The sequence below is a fragment of the Centruroides sculpturatus genome, unplaced genomic scaffold (genome assembly GCF_000671375.1).
Source record: "Centruroides sculpturatus isolate CEXI.00-Female unplaced genomic scaffold, Cexi_2.0 scaffold435, whole genome shotgun sequence".
Lineage (NCBI taxonomy): Eukaryota > Metazoa > Arthropoda > Arachnida > Scorpiones > Buthidae > Centruroides > Centruroides sculpturatus.
The window spans coordinates 53,267-74,598 of NW_019384953.1; the positions used below are offsets into that span (position 1 = coordinate 53,267).

At 31.7% G+C, this 21,332-nt stretch overlaps 1 protein-coding gene across 1 annotated transcript in view; it reads left to right on the top strand.

The window, feature by feature from the left end:
• Positions 1–20,863, top strand: part of LOC111632308 (vascular endothelial growth factor receptor 1-like) — a 65,106-nt gene extending 44,243 nt beyond the window's left edge. The window contains exons 8-16 of the mRNA XM_023376706.1: positions 3,805–3,952; positions 11,211–11,315; positions 13,790–13,909; positions 13,991–14,213; positions 14,293–14,557; positions 18,843–18,965; positions 20,346–20,416; positions 20,502–20,642; positions 20,711–20,863. Of these exons, the coding sequence (XP_023232474.1) occupies positions 3,805–3,952; positions 11,211–11,315; positions 13,790–13,909; positions 13,991–14,213; positions 14,293–14,557; positions 18,843–18,965; positions 20,346–20,416; positions 20,502–20,642; positions 20,711–20,840 (1,326 nt within the window). The 3' untranslated portion in view covers positions 20,841–20,863. The remainder of the gene's footprint in view (positions 1–3,804; positions 3,953–11,210; positions 11,316–13,789; positions 13,910–13,990; positions 14,214–14,292; positions 14,558–18,842; positions 18,966–20,345; positions 20,417–20,501; positions 20,643–20,710) is intronic.
• Positions 20,864–21,332: the final 469 nt, after the last annotated feature.

Consider the following 21,332-nt stretch of genomic DNA (forward strand, 5'->3'; position numbering starts at 1 on the left):
AACAAGTAAGTATTAAGGTACCATAATATTTAATAAAATAATGCTATTAGCCTGCACAACTGCCTGGTTCTGAAAACGGGATTCTGTGAATCATATTTTCTACTATTAAATGCAACATATCTCTACCGATTTGTGCCACATAAAGTATTATTCAGTCCTTCAAAGTTACAGAAGTCAACATGTTCTTGGTAAACCAAGTTTTTTAGATGATGATATGCTGCATTCTGCATTGGAAAATATGGTTCTTAGAATCCAGTTTTTGGACATGTGCAAGGACAATATGTTGAATTGTATTTATAATTGAGTCAGAATAAAAACTATTGTCAGCTGTTACCTTTTTGTTTTCTTTTACTATGTCTTATATATTCCATGCACAGTGCCATTATTCTGTGAGATCCGAATAGACCCTGGGATTAATTAATAATTTAATTTAAGGTAAAAGTATGAAGAAAAATATTCTTTAATTTTTGGTGTGAAAATATCGTTTTTCTAACGTGGGAAATGGATAAAAAGTCACTTCCTTTAACGGAAGTTGAAACATCCTTCTGTTTTACACTTATCTACCCAAAATCTCAACACTCTGGGAATTGTCGACCCCTTGATAAATCCCCTCTTCCTCTATTCACGTGAGAAAATCCTAAAAGCTAATTGGATGAAAATCAGGAGATATATTCAGAGTTTTGCATGATTCGGGGAGTACGTCAGGAGATCTCATAGAGGAAGGAGGTATCCCATATTTGCTCCTTAAGGCCAACGCCCTTAGTTAGGAGGACGCATGAAGATCTCATAGAAGAGAGACGTATTCCATACTTATACCTAAAGCCAACACCTTAGTCGTATCCCGCATGAATGCAATAATGAGTTAAGTTAATAAGAGAAGAAGGAAATTTAAAATGATGTGCTATTCAAGACCTACCAATGTAGAGACTGAAGTATAATCATATAATACAGAAGAAGATAAAGTAATTGGAGGTAGTATGATTATCTATAGAATTTGTGAGCTCTCTCTCTCAATCGCATAATCTCTCATTCGCTTAATTTTAATTATTGAATTATTCCATTTTTGTGTAATTTTGTTTACTTTTGGTTTTATTAAATTCTTGTTTTTATTTGTTAAGAAATGTCTCTCAAGTGTCTGAATCAAATCCGTGTTATAATCTTCACACGCGTGTTAATCCGCGTATCTAAATTCGATTAACTGGTGTCAAGGATCCTGAAGTAGATCTAGACTTCACAGTCCAGATCCTTTTTAACATTAACACTCTCCTATAAAAAGTATAGAGACTGAATCTCATGATTCAGAATCGTGTAAGTGGTACCCATTCTTAGGATTGTACCCCCAATTAGTCTCAATTCCTCTAATGGCAAAAATCTGAGGTAAAAACTTTTATTACAGAAATTGAAATCCTATGCTTTACGTTTCTAAATTTGACATTTATAACACTAGTAAGTTCTTTATTGAGTTCCAGCATTGAATGATCCGACATCATGTTTTGTAGAAAAAAGAAAGAAACATTTGCATTGAGAGGGTGCTTTTCATGATGGCTGACTTAAGTAAGGAGAAGGCGACAATTATGGATGTTTTGCTAAATAACTAAAGTAACTCACTTAAACATTATTCGAATAAACCCCTTTATTTGAATGAACTCTTACCTATATCAAATTCTTCTATACTGAGTCTTTTTACAATAATTTGAATTTATTGAATATTTATATATATATTGAATATTTTGGACAAATTCATGGAGGTAGTTTGTCTCTGAAAAAAAAAGTATAATATTTCAATATTGACCAAATTATTTAACATAATCATGCAATCATGTTTTATTTTATATAGACCATTGTGGCTTTGTTAAGCCATGTTTCTTCTGTCTTTCCTTTCTCTTCATTACTTGAGACCACGTCTTATGGAAAAACCCCACTTCCGGCCTTTGTTTACTTAACTACGATGTGGTTGGTTAAACCATGTGTCCGATCTGTGTTAGACAATAGGGACTGACGCTTGATTGGTCAAGGGGGTGACGGACAAGGTGGACAAAAAGGAGGTCCGAACAGGAAGAGAATCAGTTCAGGACGAGACCGTGTGGAGCAAGGACATGTTAGAACAAGCTAGGAAGGAAAGAAGTCGTCACGTGGAGGATCTGAGGTTTTTTTTCTTTTGACCGACCAGTCACCCCTTTATTCTCCATTCTTTATGATTTTTCGTTTTCCATCTTTCTCTAAATTTTTGGGCCCTAGGTTTAAAGTAATTAGTTAAGTTAGATTTAAACTAGACTAAGATTCTATTGTCGGCTGAACGTGGGATCCACGTGTTGTGTCGGGACGAGAGTTCAGACCTAGTATTGTACAACCTAGTTTTAAGTATCAGTATTTGCCTATTTGGAGTCTGGAATTTTTGTTAATAAATTATATCAAAGCCGAATTATCCTTTGGGAGTCAATTATTTATTGTTCGGCCACACCATTCATTAATCTGACCACTATTACAGTGTCCACAGCAAGAGTGAATTAATAGTTTCTATAAGCAAAATTTATTGGTTTTATGGAAGCCACCATGTTAGTTTGTTGAATACTTATCGGTCTTTCAGATTGTTGAGATTGTTGAACTTAATGGTGAACCAACGCTGATGTTACAGGTTTCAATGGACAACTAAACAGTTTATTGTTTTCTCACCATTGAACCAATTGTTGAATATAGAAACATACCCATGGTCTGAATAGTTTGTACATCAATTTTGGTTGAGTTTGGCTGAACAGATTTTGTACACCTGAGCTTGAAACATCTCTACTTTAATTAAGGCCACCCTGTAATTTAGATTGAGAAGCAATTCAATTCTGGTTGAGTTAATAAAAATTGTTGAAAATTATTTTGCTGATTTTTAAAAATTTTAATGAATTTTAAAGATTCTGAACTATTTTGATGCAAATTAATGAAATTTATAAAGTATTTTATTATTTATCAGCTGGAACATTATTTTACTTGATTGGTTTAAATTACGAGGGGGAACCCAAAAAAACTGGACTGAGAGCACGCTGTCATTTGTAGATGTAGTAGCGAGTTCTCCCATTACATAGGGTTAGTAGAGACCTTCACGAAACAGCTGTGTAAATGGCATAAGTTTGTAGGTTTATGTTTAAGCATAGTGTTGTGTTTCTCTTACTGTTATTTTGTTCCATCTGCAAAGTTCTGGGCATCCTTCAACATCTCGAAACAATGAAAATGTTGAAAAAAATCTGCCAAAAAAGTGTTAAGACGTCTGTGAGAGGATGTACAAAGGAAATGCCCAGAGCTTTGGCGAGCAGGTGACTGGTTCCTTCATCACGACAACACCCCCGCACACAGGCCTTACGAGTGACCCACTATTTGGCCTCTCAGGGATGGCCTGTCATTCCCCACCCTCTGTATTCACCAGACCTAGCCCCTTGCAACCTTTTTCTGTTTCCGAGAATGAAGAAAAATCTAAAAGGGAAGCGTTTTGATGATGTGGAGGTGATAAAAACAGCTTTGCTAAAGGCACTGGACAATATCAAGGTTGAAGAGTTTCAGAGATGCTTCAAACAGTGGGGAAAAAGACTTTACAAGTGCATTGCATCTAATGGAGAGTACTTTGAAGGTGACTGAAGAAATTTTGTAAAAAATTAATAAAGTTTTTATACAAAAAATCCAGTTTTTTCTGGGTCCCCCCACGTATTTTATTTATTCCAGACTAAATATAGGAAAACATTTCTATTAAATTCACACTTTATGTTATTACTGTATATTGTTCTCCACATTTGCAATGCTTCTTCTTACCTATTTTAACAGAGAAAAAGAAAATTGTCAAGATATAATTCGTTTTTATTTAAGAAGGGGCAAATAAATCTTTTAAGTTCTGAACTCCCTTTGGAAGATCAAGTAGATTTATTACCTTATGATCCACGATGGGAGTTTCCCAAAGATCGTTTGAAACTTGGTATAGTAATTTATTTTGTAATACTTTATAATTAAATGAATTTAATAAACACAGTTTTAACACAAAAAGCAATATTTTAATAATAACAGACAAAATAATTAACATTAAACACAAGTCATCTGAAAATTAATTGACCCATCATGAAAATTTTTAAAAAATAAACCAGTAGAAACAAAAATAAACTGAATGCTTTAGCTTATAGAGCAACTTAAAAAGTTTTTTAGATTGGCAACAATGTCATTCCCAGCATTCATTGAGAGAAAATAGTGACACCAGCAGAAAAGATAATGTATGTTCTTCAGTTGTGAGAAACCAAGAGTCCAGTGACTGTTATGAGATGTTTTAGGCATAAATTCAATGAGTAACTTATGACAAAACAATCAATGAAACAATGGTTACAGCATTTTCAGATGACAAGAATAGTACTTCACCAAGCAAGGGCAAGTAGGCCAAAAACTTCAATTGTCAAGATTGATAGTGTTCAGACATTTTTTTGGTGAAGTCCATGAAAATCTATCATCTTACAAGTCTGAAACTGCAGATTCCAAGAATTATGGTCCAAAGTGTTGTCCTGAGAGGCTGAAGCTACATATATTCAAACTGTAGATTTTTCAGAAGCTCCTGCCAGATGACAGATTGAAGTGAATGGCATTTGTTGTTACCATACAATATACTATGGAACAGGATAATCCACTTCACAGATGAGTTAATTTGCAGTAATGAAGCCACTCATTGTTGTCTGGTCTTATGACTTTTGTCCCCATTGTTTTGATCTCGAATATAGCAGAATATATTGAGTCTGGGTGAATGTTATTCGATTTATGTACAATTCTATTAGAACAAAATGATGGTTTTAATAACAACTAAGGATCAGTGCCAACTATCAGTATGGCTTACAAGGTACAAATGTGCTACAGTTTAGTGATGACACGATGTAGTTCTAATGACAAACATTAAATTATAAACTTATTACTAAAATACTAAACTAATTCTCATTAAATCTACATACAATTATTTACAAGACAATAAACACATGCTGCCACAACCTTCCTTTGTTCTTCTATTAGATGAACTTCCAAATCTCCAATCGTCAGACAACATGACTCTCCACTAATGCACCTTCTATATGTAGATATATTTCATATATATTATATATATATCATACATTTACAATATCAATATTACTTGGGTCAGTTAACTATAAACTCTCTGTACATGCACACCACAAAGCTGTTGATGATAAGTTCTTAAGGATGGAAATGGATTACAATATAGTACCTCCACTCAATGTATTCATTCCTTGGCTGACTCTTCTATCTCCTGCTACCAGACGAACAATATCGGACCGTGAAGCAAAACCAACAAAGATCCTTCAACACATGAGACGGTCCAATTTATACTCCCCCTCATTCATGAATACTCTCTTAATACATGACCTCGTTCTTGACCAATTAGTCTACACCAGTTGGTGTAGCAAGACAAGTGATACAACATAATATTCTGTGGACAATTATACTAAAAGTAGATCCCGACACGTGGTAATGGAAGATCATTTATATATACAAATTATATTAATATCTAAGCATACATAAACAACAATACTAAAGTAGTGCAGCACTACACCTTTATAGGACTTTTTCAAATGGTATGGGACTTTGGAGCCTACTATTAGAAATCTAGGAAAATTTAGTAGTTCAATTACATTAAGATAAAGTGAGTAATATGAGAAATAGTATTCAGATACTATGAAAAAAATGTTTTTAAATCCATACTTGTATTACAGATATAGAGTAATTATGTAATCATGAAAACAATTCCATAAAATTATTTTCAAAAATAATTAACAAAAGCTTAAGGCATGATTAATTCCTAGCTAAAATCATAAACAGCAGCAAAATTTTTGCATTTTTTTAAAATAAGATAAATTTCAGGAAATAGGATGCTTGTTCAAATCTAAGACTTTTCTTATGACATTTTGGGACAAAGCTAAAATGTTCATGGCAACACTGAAGCCGCTTTTTACATGTCAGGGAAAATTAACTGACACAATTGCTGTATTTGCCCGTATGCCTTCCAGGAACATGAACATGATTGCCTCAAAGTCAATGTGAAGTGTGCACTGACTGCTGATGAAAGTATATTATCCATTTTTCTTTGCTGAAAACACTGACTGTTTCCAATTACTTGATACGTTTCAGTTATTTTATACTCTGCAACTGAAAGAAATGCAGCCTGATGCCATCTTTCAGTAGATAGGTAACCTCACACTACTCAATTGATACAATTTTCCCCAATTAGTGGATAGGTAAGAGGTCCAATTGCATGACATCCTCATTTGCCAGATCTGACATCCCTGGATTTTTTCCTGTGGGGTTATATCAGGGATAGAATGTTTGCAAAGGTGTCCAACATGGAGGACTGAAGGCATGGATTATGCAGAATCTATTGGCTATTTCAGTTAACATGATTTAAAACACATGTTCAAGTAGAGACTAAATGTTCAGTCCACTAACAGTGCCCATTAAGTATATGCATGAATTGTTCTATTAGCTACAGCAATCAGTTTTTTATTTCTACTAGTTTATTTTTTATGAATTTTCATAATGGAGTGGATGAATAATTCTTGGATACCTTGTATATGAAAAAGTACTTCTGGAGATTTATTTTGGCTTTATCAGTTTTTATTGAATGAAATATTGATAGAAGAATATTCCAAAAAACATTATTTAAATTTTTATATATATAAGCATTAATTAACATATATAAAGAATATTTTGGACTATAAAGAATATTTATAACAGTACAGATTAAAATTGTATAGCTTCAAACAAATAAAACATAATATAAAAGTTATAAATTTAAGTAGCATAGAACTTGTAAAACTGGATGCAAATATGTCATAAAAACAACTAATACCACAAATGTCAAGTAACAACATAATTTTACTAACCAAAATAGCATTTTCAACTATTTTTAAATGATCATCTTTAGGTTCAACTTTCAACTAAATATGTTCGATTTGGAATACAAAATAGAAAATAAAATCTTAAAACAGGAAGAACAAATGTTTCATTGGATGATGCAATGTGAGTCACTGTGGATGCAATTATCTAAACCTTTTTTTTAAGGCATTTCAAAAAAGCACTTCCAAGTATATGATATGATTTCAGCATCTTTATAATTAATGGCTGTGTTCTTTGTAGAAGCTTTGTAAATTTCTAGCTTCTCAAGGTGTTTGAGATGGGTCCAGTCTCTAAGTGGATGTAAGATGTGAGTTTCTATACAAACATCTCCATTTATTTAATAATTAGCATAAAACTAGCCCGATAGATTTTCGGCAGTCTGTTGATGTGAGTTTCGTTGAGTAAGACTTGGATGTTATTTTAAGAAGCAAAAGCAGCTAGAGCAACAGTAAGTTGGCCCTTTTTGATGGCATTCTCATATTCTGATTTGAATCAATTGATTCAAATCAAAAAGCATATTTCAAAATCAAGGAAAATCGAAATTGTATATGAGGCAACGTAATGTATGCCTCATATACAATTTCTATAACCTGAGGACACATGAAGTGGAAGGACGAGCTGAAAGAGTTTTTGACATGGAAAGATGATGATAGGTGACACTGTCCAGAACCTGTGAGACAGAAGAACATTACTTGAGAAGGGAAACTTTGAACTTTCTTGGCCAAAGATAAAACGTTGAAGTCAGAATTTCACTTGGCTAGTCCAAATGAGTGGCCAGCTATAAGGATCATATATACAAAATCCCTTAATAATCAAGGAAAAAAAGAAACAGAAGCAAGAATTTGGTGTTTAAGAAGCCCCACATGGCCCTCGTTAACTGAACAACGTTTTCACTACCTAGGTATTCTTCACCATTCTACCTAGGTATCCTATTCACCATTTTTGCTACTTCTCACTTCCTACTTTCTATTTCCTTCTAGTTATAAATTAGGATTAAGATTTAATGTTAAGGAAAATTTGTGTAATTATTGTTGGGTTCTTTTTCTTCTAGTCAATAATTTTTAATTGTTCTATCAACCACCAGATTTTGGATGACTGTAAATCAAAATCCCTTGAGTTGGAATTCCTTTGTTTCTGTACTTTATTTTCCATATATTTTGTATCAGCTGGATAGAGAAGTGGACAGCTTGTCTACTGCACGGCGATCCTTTTATGAAAGTTCATTTTATTAAGGAACATTTATTCATCTATTTTTACTTTTTATTGTTTATTTTATTTCTGTAGTTATTTATTTATTAATTTCAATTATGATTTCGGTTATTTGTTTTGTAAAAGCCTCTCATAGCACATGGTCTGCGGGCTGAACAAAGAAGAACAGTTAAAACTATGAATAATTGGCATCACGGCGTGGTTTTATAAACAAAGATTTATTGGGAACAAATTCACGACTAATGAAACAATACGTGATACAAAGTTTAATCACAGTACAATGATATTCTTACTCTGATTATCCCTCTCCTGACCTTCTTTCCTTATGTGAAGCCCTCCTTTTTTCTGATTAGACCGTACAAAAAAAGGGAAACAATAACGCTAAGGTAATATCAAATACACAGTTGGGGAAACAAGTATACAATACTGTAGTACATACAAGATTTCCCTTTGGACCAAAAAAATTTGTTGGTCATGCAACTCTATAATTAGTCCTTTACCCTGTTTGAATGCGATCTTTTTCCTTCTCAACATATTTTCTCGATGAAAATAGATTCCCTTTTCTATCCAAAATTTCTTCAATTCCTGGATGACTGGTTCTCTTGTACCTGTATTGTCCCAGTCCTCACAAGCTGCGGTGTCCTCCAGTTTTTTTCATTTGTGGGATTTCTTCATATGTGACACATATGAAGAAATCCCACAAACGAAAAAAAGCCTCTTCATTTTCTTCTTCTTCTTCAATCCAGTTTATATGGAGATTCTAGCCTGTTGGCCTTTTCTCCAAACCTCTTCGTGTCATTAACCCTTGTTTTTATACCTCCCACTAACGGATGTTGCTCCATTCCATGTGACTGCACTTTGGGCCAATCACCACATCACACATTCTGCCAGCAGAGAAATGGAAGTACCAAAGACGGAAACGGAGAGGGATTTGCTGAAAAAAAAAAAAAAAAGACATGCGACAAATAGAAATCAAACAAAATAAAAATAAAAAGAGGGAAAAAATATAATATACACTAATAGCCACGAAGCACTACAATTTATTTATTTATTTTAGAATGCTTGTTATTGTTTATTTTTAAATTTTTGTATTTACATTCTATTTTATCGTAACTGAAGAAGATCAGTTAAACTGATTGAAAAACGTTATTATTTATTAAACTTCATTGCTGAATTTTTTAGAGGTATGGTTTTTTTACTTTATTATCATGCAAATTAAATTCTTTTTTTATATTCTACCTTGCATTTGTTGTTTTTTCTGGATGTTTGCCTTTGTCAGACAATGAAGCCCTTTCTTAATTATCACAGTTCATATAAAGTGCCAGCACTATAATTACTCTATGTTGGCAACTGTTCTAGAAGCAAGGATGACAAAAATCAGTTTTGCTTCATGTGCAAGTTATCATCAAGCCAGGACTGTTTACAAGCTGACCACATACAGTGGTTAAACAAAATAATTTGAACATCAACAAAAGATCATTTTTTGTTCATTAATAAAGGTATGATTCTCTTTTGCAGTTAATTCAGCTGAAATACATTAAAGAATAGACAAATATAAGTCAGGAACAACATTAATGTTAATTTTGTACCATTCTTCAATCAATACTGATGCTAATTCCATGAAGGAAGTAGGTGATGAAAATCTGCTCCTTTTTTCTCAAGAATGCCCCACATAAGTTCAATAATATTTAAGTCAGGAGATTAGGGTGGCCAAAGTAGATGCTTAAGTTAACTTTCATGCTCCTTGAACCAAGATTGAATGCATCCAGCAATGTGGATAGGAGCATTGTCATCCTGAAAGACTGCATCACCATCTGGAAACAAAGTTTGGATCATGAGATGGAGTTGGTCATTCAGAATATGCAGATACCTCTAATCTCTAGGCCCTTCAAGAATTCTTATCAGACCCAACATGCTTCAGTTTTGATTTTTGACCACAGCTGCTTCTGTTGGCAGATGTTTTGTCTGTCTTTACAGATGTGATCTAGGAAACAATAATCTCACTATACCCAGCAACTCAGGCCACAGAAGTCTCTACTAGGTATGTACCAACAATCATTTCCCTTTGGACGTCTGTTAGATCTAACATAATCATGTCCCAAAACTAGGCAAAAATAATGAAGTTTATCATCAATGATATGTTATGAAAATGAGAAGAAAAGTAGATGGTATCTATGATTGCACATGTTTCAATTTGAGTGGCAAAAGGAGCTGTTCAAATTATTTTGTCCAACCTATGTAGTTGTAATGACAAGAGGCAATAAAGTACTAATCAGATGTTAAGAGTTGTAAGTTTTGTTTGAAGTTACAGATATCCACCTACTTCTGGAGTGATAAGCAGGTTTATGGTGATTTTCTAACTGAATGATCTACCATATTTTTCACTTTACAAGATGCACTCTTTTGTACCTAAAATTTATCTGAGAATTAGGATATGTTCTATAAGTTGAATGCATCTTATACTGTAAAGAATATTTTCCCCAAAAAAGCAGCATAAAAAATGTAATGTTTTTAATACAATGCTGTGTCTTATAAGGTGAAAAATATGGTATTTTGATTGTGCAAGTGATTGTAATGTGTAAACACATGAAAAGAATAACTTACATTAAGTGCGAACATATAATAAAGTTTTTATTTTTTATTTATTTTTTTATTTTTTTCTGCAGTTTAAAAGGTGGATAAAAATGATAAGGTGTAAAGAATTTCTTTGTGTTTTTAATTGTAAAAGTGTCAGAACCTACAAGAAAAGGCTGACACTTGATCTTTTTTAACCTTGTGAAGTTTTTTACCAATGTTTAAGAAGAGTTCTTCAAAGCAATTTTTTTTAAGATTGTTACTTCTGTGGTAGTGTATAAGGGATAAAGATGGACTTAAAAGTTAATTTGACTTTTTGTAAATAGTCTAAACTTCAATTATGAAGAAAATACATATTTTTATTTTTTATTTTTTTTTATTTCTATAAGAAAAGTTGGATTGTGCACATGATCTTTGAACCTTGAATTTTTTTAACTAAAATGATTTAAAATTTTTCTGTAAATAATGAATAAATTTTAAGCAGAATATTTTATTATTTTAATTTTATTAAGGACGCATTCTTGGCCATGGAGCCTTTGGAAGAGTTGTGAAAGCAGAAGCTATAGGTTTAAGAAAAGATGTTCCTTATACAACTGTTGCTGTGAAAATGTTGAAAGGTAATATCTTAAAAATGCAGAATAGATTTAGATGTCAATCTAACTATTAATACTCACATTAAAATACAATGTTTTAAAATAATTTAATAAGTTAGTGATGCAAGAGTAATTAATAACTCTATTGTTTTTTATTGTATGCACAAAAATTTGCTTTCAAGAACAATAAATTTATTGTTTCAGATAGTAGTATTATGTAGTAGATTACTACATAATACTACATAATAGGTAACATAGACAAACATTAAAACATAGATTATGTTTTAATGTTTGTCTATGTTACCTATTCTATTCCTAAATTTTAATAGGTAAAAATGATATAAATATATATTCGAAATCTGTTCATACATCACAACAAAGAATTATATCAATATATTCTCTATCAACTGGATGAATAGACAAGAAAAACACACCTTTAAATTTATTTGCTGGATTTTTAAAGGTGTGTTTAAAAATTATGTTTATAAGTCATTATATCATAACATTGTAGTTAGTTCTTGACACACAATATTAGAATATTTTTTTCATGATAAGCTATCTATATATATATATATTTATGGCTACTGTATTTAGTTATAATAAAATGAATACAGTTAATCATTTACCAGTTTGTTAATCATTATGAATATTTGTGCTAAATAGTAATCAATAGCAAAGGATGTCCACAAAGTGTCTGAGCAATTTAAAATGTATTAGAAATAATACAAATAGAGAAATTACTCTGTACTGTTTGTTACATACAAATAAATGTTATAAAAGTTTTTTTACATAATTTAGAAAACTTCCACACTAGCACAGTTTGTTGCATGAAGCATAGTATTCTTGTCAACTAGTCCTCTGTATAAACACACACCCTATCTTCATGAACTTCTTATATTATTCATAAATAATCAAATATGATACTGAATTTTTGAATTTCTGAAAGTTGAATCTGTGTATCTGATTTTCTTTAAGTAAACCAGGTTACACACTTCCTTTTCTTGAGGGATAATCAATTAGTAGTTTCAATAGTTAGTATTATTAGTTTGTATATCACTTATCTGAAACAGAAAAAAATATTAAAACTATGATAAAAACACTTTGGGATCATAATTATTTATTTTTTTACATTCTTTGGGATTTATATAATTTTGGGAGTGAGTATAGGGAAGTGTGTTCTCTATGCCCATACTCACTCCTAAAATTACACAACACATATCCTTGATCAACCACCTAAATTGTTCTAAGGAATGATATTCAACAAGAGTATTTAATATTATTTATTTTATTAATTATCAATACATTTATAGTGTACAAATCAGCGGCATAAACAGTATGGTTTGCTATGCAACACTTCTGAAACAAAATGAATCCTTCTGTTCTCCAAGGGTTGAGATCATAGCATTATGTGATGTTCTTGTAAACATCCCTTGTGACTGTATGCCATATATCTGTTTTTGTCTTTTTGTTCTTCTTACATTTTTTTCCTGTTCTTTGTTCTTTCTCCCTTCTAGAATTTTCTAATCTTATTAATTCTTCCTTCTTGGAGGTGAGAGCCACTTCCTGGAATAACTAGTATAATGAGTGAGAGGTTACCTGAGAGCATATGAGAGGAAGAAGGGTCACTTTTGAGCTGGTGCTCAAAGAGAGAGGATGAACTGAAAGCAAGTCTGTGGAATAGTCTGATACCTGAGTATGCAGGTGAAGTCATAACTTTGAGAGGGAATGTTAGGAATTCCTGTGCCAAAGTTAGTATACTGGATTTGGTATCGAACTTGATTAGTTGTGATCTTCTAGTAAGTAACCAACAGCTTAGTTATAATAGCCCTCAAGAACTGAAGAGAAAGAGAAAAAGTGTGATATTGGTGTAAGAAGTTCCATATGGCCCCTCAAGATAATGAGGACTGAAAGATGTTTGTAGGACCCTGGTATCTTTGTTCTGTCCTATTTGCCATTTTTACTACTACTCACCCCTATTCTCATTTTTCCATATTAGTGTAAGTTTAGTATTAAGGATTAGTTATAAGAATTTTATTTTTGTAATAATTATTCTTGTTTACTGTTAGAATTATCACAGTTTGGTGTGTCATTGTCATTTTTAATTTTGTAATTCATCTATAGCAATCAGGTTTCAGGTTACTTCCAGAGTAACCATCCTACAGTTGGCATCCTTTATTGAACCTATATATAGTTACATCATGCATAAATAAAATAATTTTTCTCATATCTATTGCATGTTTAGTTTGTTGGGTGTTTGTCTTAGTGAGCTAAAGAAAACTCTTTCATATCTCATACCCACCTTCTTATAATGCATGTGATGACTATCTGTATATCCATTAATCCATATTTGTGTTACATAATTTATGGACAGCCCCTTTTTTGTGTGATAAACTTCACAGATTATCTCCTCATTTGTATTTTAAAATTGTTTGGAGATTTTGTGAATCTTGTATATAATAATTTAAATTAAAACTAAAATATAGAATTTTTTGTTTCAGAAAGAGATGATGAAACCCAACATAAAGCTCTTATGGCAGAACTGAAGATTCTTATTCATCTTGGAAAGCATGTAAATATTCTGAATTTGCTTGGTGCAGTTACCAAAAATTTTCATAAAGGTAAGTAAAAATTTCAAATTTTACAACAATAATCTTTTAAACTACTTTCTATTAATTTATTTTGCATTTAAAAATCATTAGGAGAATTAATGGTGATGGTAGAATATTGTTGCCATGGTAACTTAAGAAGTTATTTATTACGACGTCGAGAAAAATTTATCAATCAACTTGATCCTATAACTGAAAAACTGAATGCAGATATTTGTGTTCAAGTGTCAAATTCTCCTAATCCAAATCAATCAAAATCAAAAGAATATACAAAACCATTAGCACTTGGTGTTAATAATCCAATTTATAATTACAGGTAAAATTTAATTTGAGATTTTTGCATTATTATATCTTAACAAAATTGATAACAAGGATATATTATATCATTTAAATAGTAGTACTGGTGAACTGATTAGGTGTAGTGGTGTGAATAGTCAAGGAGAAATTGGTACTGACATGACTACAGTCAGCAGTATTTCAGGTGGTGAAAACAGTAGTAACACTGCAATAAGTGAATCTGGATATAGTAGCACTGGTGGAAGTTCTCAGATGTATGCAGGGCGGGAGGAGAATCGATATTCTGGAATCATTTCTACTTCAGATCTGTTGTGTTACAGTTTTCAATGTGCACAAGGAATGAGCTATCTTTCTTCTAAGAAGGTAATGAAAAGCTTTGAAATTGCTCTACAAAATAAATAATATCTTGCAATGATCAAATTAATTAAATTTTATAATAATTGAAAGATTTTTAGTTAATTAATTAGATTAAATATAAAAGTAATTTGATATGCTATACTAATGAAAATAATTTGAATTTGCATATTCCATATATTAGCCAGTGTACAAGGTGTGTTCAAAAAGTATCGGACCTTTGGTCGGCAAAAATACATTTATTGATTTTGAGGTACAAAACCCTAATCCCCTTCAAAGTAGTCTCCTTGGTAATGTATACACTTCTCCCAGCGTTCCTGCCATTGCTGGAAACACTGCTGGAACGCATCTTTTGGAATGGCCATCAGCCGGTCCATCGCATTCAGCATGATGTCTTCTCTCGACTAAATTCGGGTTCCTTTTAGCGGCATTTTCAGCTTGGGAAATAGCCAAAGGTCACACGGAGCCATGTGGGGAGAGTACGGAGCGTGACGAACCACAGGAGTATTGTGTTTGGCGACGAAAGCCCGAATCAGATGCGCAGAATGGGCGGATGCGTTATCACGATGGAGCTGCCAAGTTTTGATCGACCACAGATCCGGTCGTTTGCGTCGCACTGTATCGGAAAGACGACGAAGGACCTCCTGGTAGTACTCCTTTGCGATGGTTTGGCCTTGTGGTGCGTACTCACGACACACCACCCCACGAGAGTCGAAAAAACTGTCAACATGACCTTTGATATTGCTGCGGACCTGCCGCGCTTTTTTTGGCCTCGAGGATCGTCCCCGAAAGCCTGCTGAATCTTGCGAATGGTTTACACTCGGGTATCGCCAAGGTTTTTGGCAAAATTTGATGTAATATCGCTGCTCACGTTGTTCAGTCATTTTCCAGCTTAGTGGAATCCGACGAGAGCGCACTACATGACCTCACTCATAGGCCGATTGCCAACGACTGACGCTTCCTGCAGGCGGGAAAAAATTCAGGGCTGTGCATGACTGTCCCCTCCACAACTCCACCGAAGGAGGCCTCTCGTGCATCATTGGTTTACGCGGAAAAAAAAAGGTCCGATACTTTTTGAACAGACCTTGTATTATCTATGAAAACAACACAAATATCAAAGATTAAAAAATTTATAATCCTTACCATTGATCAATTTAATATGCTAAAAAAACACATCAAGGATTTATTATTCAACATGTTAAAACACATTTGCAATTTACAAAACTTCTGTTTTGTTATTCACCAGAAAAGATATCAATTTTTGTGATAACTCAGGATGTACTTTCTTCATAATTGAAGAGTTCTTCAAAGCAATTTTTTTAAGACTGTTACTTCTGTGGTAGTGTATAAGGGATAAAGATGGACTCAAAAGTTAATTTGACTTTTTGTAAATAGTCTAAACTTCAATTATGGAGAAAAGATATCATTTAACATGAGGTTAAGACTCTGTCTGGCCACACACTTTAAGCTTAGTTCATACAAAGAACAAATCATTGGTGAAAAGTTAATAGAGCAAATGTTGCTTTTACAGAAAAGATATCACTGTTATCATGTTAAATGCACTAAAAAATATATACAATATATATACATATTTTAATATGGAAATGTGACACAAAACAATGCAAATGTAAACAATGTCCTGAGTGCAACTTGAACAGGTGTTAGTATCTAAATCAATGTCAGACCAGAGAAATTGAACTTTGGCTCTGATTCATATAAAAATGACAGAAATTACTTGAATTGGGAAAACTGAACAATTTAATAAAAGAAAAATGTCCCATGTTGTAGTTAAAATTCCTAGATGTCAGAATGAGAATTATAACAATCTAAAATATAAATACAGGTTTTAAAGTTCCATCAACATCTCCCAGTCGAGATATGGTGTCAAGTTGAATACCAAAGATAGACCCTTCTTGTGACCTGATCTGATCTTATTTCCACCTAGAAACAAAGGAAGTGAACCAATTGGGAATCAGTGAGAGGGAATCAGAATCAATTAGAGCATGGAAATCAGAGATAAAATCCTTTAAAATCCCTGAATTTCAAGAACAATTGGCAGATTTCCCTCCCAAGTTTGTAAGGTGACACTGTGCATCTTTTTTTCTGTGCTTGTATCCTGCTATTGTCATTGCTGTCATTGAAGCACTGTTGTATCTGCCTTCACTGAATCACAGGCATTATCACCCATTCTCAGACTAAAATTAGATGCTTACTGTGCAAAAACAAAAAAAAAAGTGAACATAGCTGTAGAAATTCTATGGACGCTTCACATCACTGGCAAAAAAATTAAATAATTAAATAAATTTTGACTTAAAATCATGTATTTTTTATGATGTTATTCATAAATGTTTAAATAATCATTATTGTAATAAAATAATTTCAACTCAAAACATAGAAAATGTGTAAGGTAACCTGAACTTAATATTACTCATCATACTTAATGTTCCAAATGTCATTGTCAAACTTCTATGTTTCCAAAAAGGCAGCACTAGACATTCAAAGTTCTTGTTTTAGGCATGAAAACCTTGGCTGCAACCTCTCTGTTGTAATACTGGGATATCATAAAGACATTATTATTCACTTAAAAGCACAAAGCAGAAGTGAGCTAAGAGCTAACATGTTATGTAATGCCAAAAATCACTGATTCTTTTTTCAAATTATTTTATTGGTCTCATTGATAGATAGATTAAGGAGTTACATAGCATGTAGAATTATTTTTTAGAAACAAACAATAAATATAGATAATGTTCTTAAATATGTGTTTGGTAAATGTAAAGCATGAAAATACAAAAGTTCAAATTAACTTGATTTATTTTCAGTAACTTTACTCATCAAAAAATAGCTACCATATTAGCAAAACTTCTATTTATATTAATCATTATTAAAAATTTTAACTCTACTTTAGAACCTTGGTAAATATTTAAAGCTATTCAGAAATAAAAATAGATAACACAATATCAGCTTTAAATATCAGATTGTGAAAGTTATTGATATTTTGATTTACAGTGTATTGATGATATTTGTATGCTCATTGAAGAATGATACTGAGATGTTACTTCATCCATTGTAGAAGAAATGAAAAAATTCCTAGTTATTTTTGTTTTAGAATGTTTTAAGGCAATAAAAATATGTGAGAATCCAGGGGCTGTCTTTCTATAATTTTTTTATAAGACACATCTTAGAAACCCTTCTTTATTTCTGTCCATTTCCCACAGAGTTTAAAACAGGGAAAATATTGAAGGTTGACTTAACTGTCAACAGTCAACTATTCAAAGTAACAAGTCTTTTCTTTCTCGCATTGACCCACGAAAATAACAAAATTATGAGTTATGTTAAAACAATCAATTGTAAAGTGTGAGAAAGTTGACACAACTTAGTCCATGGGGAAAATCTAAAAACAATCGAAAGAAATACTAAACCTTCTAATTGACTTTGTTTACTTTTCATCGTCCGGTGATGACACCTTTGACGTGTCATTGCTACCAAACAAATGGCCATCTGATCAGATTCCCACACTTAATATGGATATAACATGAGCGCACCCGGTCTTTGGGGCAATCAGTGCCAAAGGAATTTTCCCTTTGTCTTGTGAAGTGTGTAGGTGACTCCCAGCACATATTCCCATGGTTCCCCAGATATTCGCTCCATACTGATTGCCCATCCAACAGACCATATTGCCAATCCAATACAACCGGATCGGGAACCAACAGCCAGTGTATGAGGTAGAGTACTTTTCAATTATGCTTATAAACTCTCTCTCTCAATTAAAAGTAGATAGTATGAAGGAATGATATCCCAAGCACCTTGCAAGAGCCATATATATGCTTAACAAGTAGCTGTGTGTTTGGTAGTAGCTGTATATTGTAATCTAAGTTTTAGATATATATATATTAAATTTGTTATTTTGTTAAACATGGCATTGACTCAATTATTCGGAATTTGGACCCCTATCGACTTGCCCACGGCTCCTCCCCACTCGATATTTAAAGCCCTCCAATAATCGCTATAAGCATGAAAATCATGAGTTAAGATGTGTTATTTCTTAACTGGTGTCAGTCCTGACAAGAGTGGGAAATTTTATGATTTTCCCATCTCCAACTGTAAACAAGCCATCCAGTGACAATGTGAGCAGATCTCGCCAATCAAAGGGGTTTAGAGGTTAACACTCTACCCTCGGCTTCTCACAAATAGATAAAAGTTAATTATATTCTGGATTAATTTAATTTTTAATAAAATATGAATATATTAATTAGTAAACATATATTAATGTAATATGGTTATTTTATATTAATAGCTTATCCATCGTGATCTTGCTGCACGTAACATCCTGTTGGCTGAAGGAAACATAATTAAAATAGCTGATTTTGGATTGGCAAAAGATCTTTATAAATATTCTAAATATGTTAAAAAATCTGATGTAAGTTGACAAATTTATTTTCATTTCTTATTTAATAAAAACAAATTGTGCTTTTAGTTCATACTAAATTACTAACTCTATATAACAAAATACAGAAACTGGAGGGAATATCAGAAAATAAGTTTACCCCTTAGAAATCAACTCCAGCAAAAAATTTAATGAAACAAAAAGTTTTCAACCTAATTTGATAGGTCTTCATTTTTTTTATTATTACTAACTGTAGGAAATGGATAACAATTATTTGTGATAACAATTAAATGTTTTTTTATCTCATTATTTTTTGTTTATTACACTTAATTTAGAGATATTATTTAGTTATTAGCAATAAACTTTTCATATTCTGTACATCAAAATTCAAAACTTTTAGATGAACAGTTCTCTTCTAGACTAATGTCATCATTCTTGAGACCTAGTCATCTCAAATAAATGTATCTTTAATTAAATTTAAGTAAGTTTAAAATATAACAAGCAATATTATGTGCTTTTTTAGAACATGCAAGAACTATTATTATTTTTAATTTTTCATCTATAAATTTATTCTTGATACCTTAAAAAACATTATATAAAATATCAAATTAAAAACATTATTTAGAATATTCTTTCTTATAATCCTAGGACTAGAGAACTTTTTTATCATGTTTTTTTCTGATTATTCATATTGAAAAGAGAGCAAGACCTCTAATTAACTCTTCTATTACTTTTATTTAGCAATGCATTTCAGATTGAGAAAATAAACTTTATCAATCCCTTCTCAGGCTACAAATTTTAAAAAGAGGAATACATTAATATTTCTTTAAAAAAAGTTAAACCATGATTTAACAAAGATAAGAACAAAACTCATGATACATTAATCCAACAGTTTTGATATTTTGCTATCCCACTTTGCATTTACAATATTTTTTATAGTTTACTATGAGGTCATAAAAAACATCATCAATCTCCATTCCATTATTTAAATTAATACTATTTTTACAATGAATTATCACATGTTCTTTAAATCTTCTCAAATATAAATCTTTCTCTCTATACAAGATTTTTATATTATTTCTATCAATAATGCAGTTATCTTTTCACAATGTATTGTTTATGGAGACTGGCAATACAGTATTTTTATCTTATGGCCTCATTGTGTTCTTTCAATCATGCTTTCAATGGCCTTTTAGTCTCTTCTATAAAATATACTTTTTTTTTCACAAGTACAGTTTAACCTGTAAACCACTCCTGAATAAAGTCATGCTGAAAAAAGTATTTAAGGTGTTGTTTAAGTTAAGGAATATATAAATTATTTGTTAAGGGACATGATAAAAAAAGCCATTATTCCCAGGATTATAAGAAAAAATTATTTTTGATAAATGGCCTTTTTTTGTATTATATATTTAGGGTCCTTTACCAATAAAATGGATGGCTATAGAATCAATAAAGGATAGAATATTCACAACAAAGAGTGATGTGTAAGAATTTTATTCTTTAAAACATAGTCTCAAAATGATATTAATTGGTTAATCTTTACTTTGGATCTCATTTTCATTTCTGTAGCTGGTCATTTGGTGTTCTTCTGTGGGAAATTTTCACACTTGGTGGCAATCCATATCCAGGATTTGAGATGAATGAACAGTTTTTTAAGAGACTAAAAGAAGGCTACAGAATGGAAAGACCTGAATATGCTCCAAAAAATGTGTAAGTGATAATTGCTCGATAATTTTGTTATAGATAATATAATGAAATAATATTGATCTTATGCATAGTTATGAAATAATGATGGAATGCTGGCATGAAGATCCTAAAGAACGTCCAGAATTTAACACTCTAGGAGAAAAACTTGGACTTATGTTAGAAGAAAGTGTGAAACAAGTAAGTATTTTTACTAAATATTGATATATTGTTAAATATGTGATTTAAGAAGAAATTTTAGTAGTTTACTTATTAAAACTTTCATAATTTGCAAAATTATGAAGGTTTTAATAAGTAAATTACATACATTTGCAAATTATGAAATAAACAAATCAAGATTAAAAATTGAAAACATTTTTAGATAAAATTATTGATTATTGTTGTTAATTTCTATTTCATAATACTAAATAACTAAAAGCTTTATAATATAAATTCCTAACATTTAATATCTCACTATAATTGGATACAGTAAAAATTATATTATATACCCAAACACCAGCAAATATCTTTTAGTTTGTATGGAGAAAAAATGGTTTTGGTAATCCAAGCTACCATTGTCAGGTTTCAAACTTCAAACAACTTCTCAGATATAATGTTTTCTTTTCTTTCAAAATTTGGAACATCACATGTGTTAGAAACATTATCATAGATGTTGCTCACTGATTGCTCATTAAATAGTATCCCCATATGCTGGAT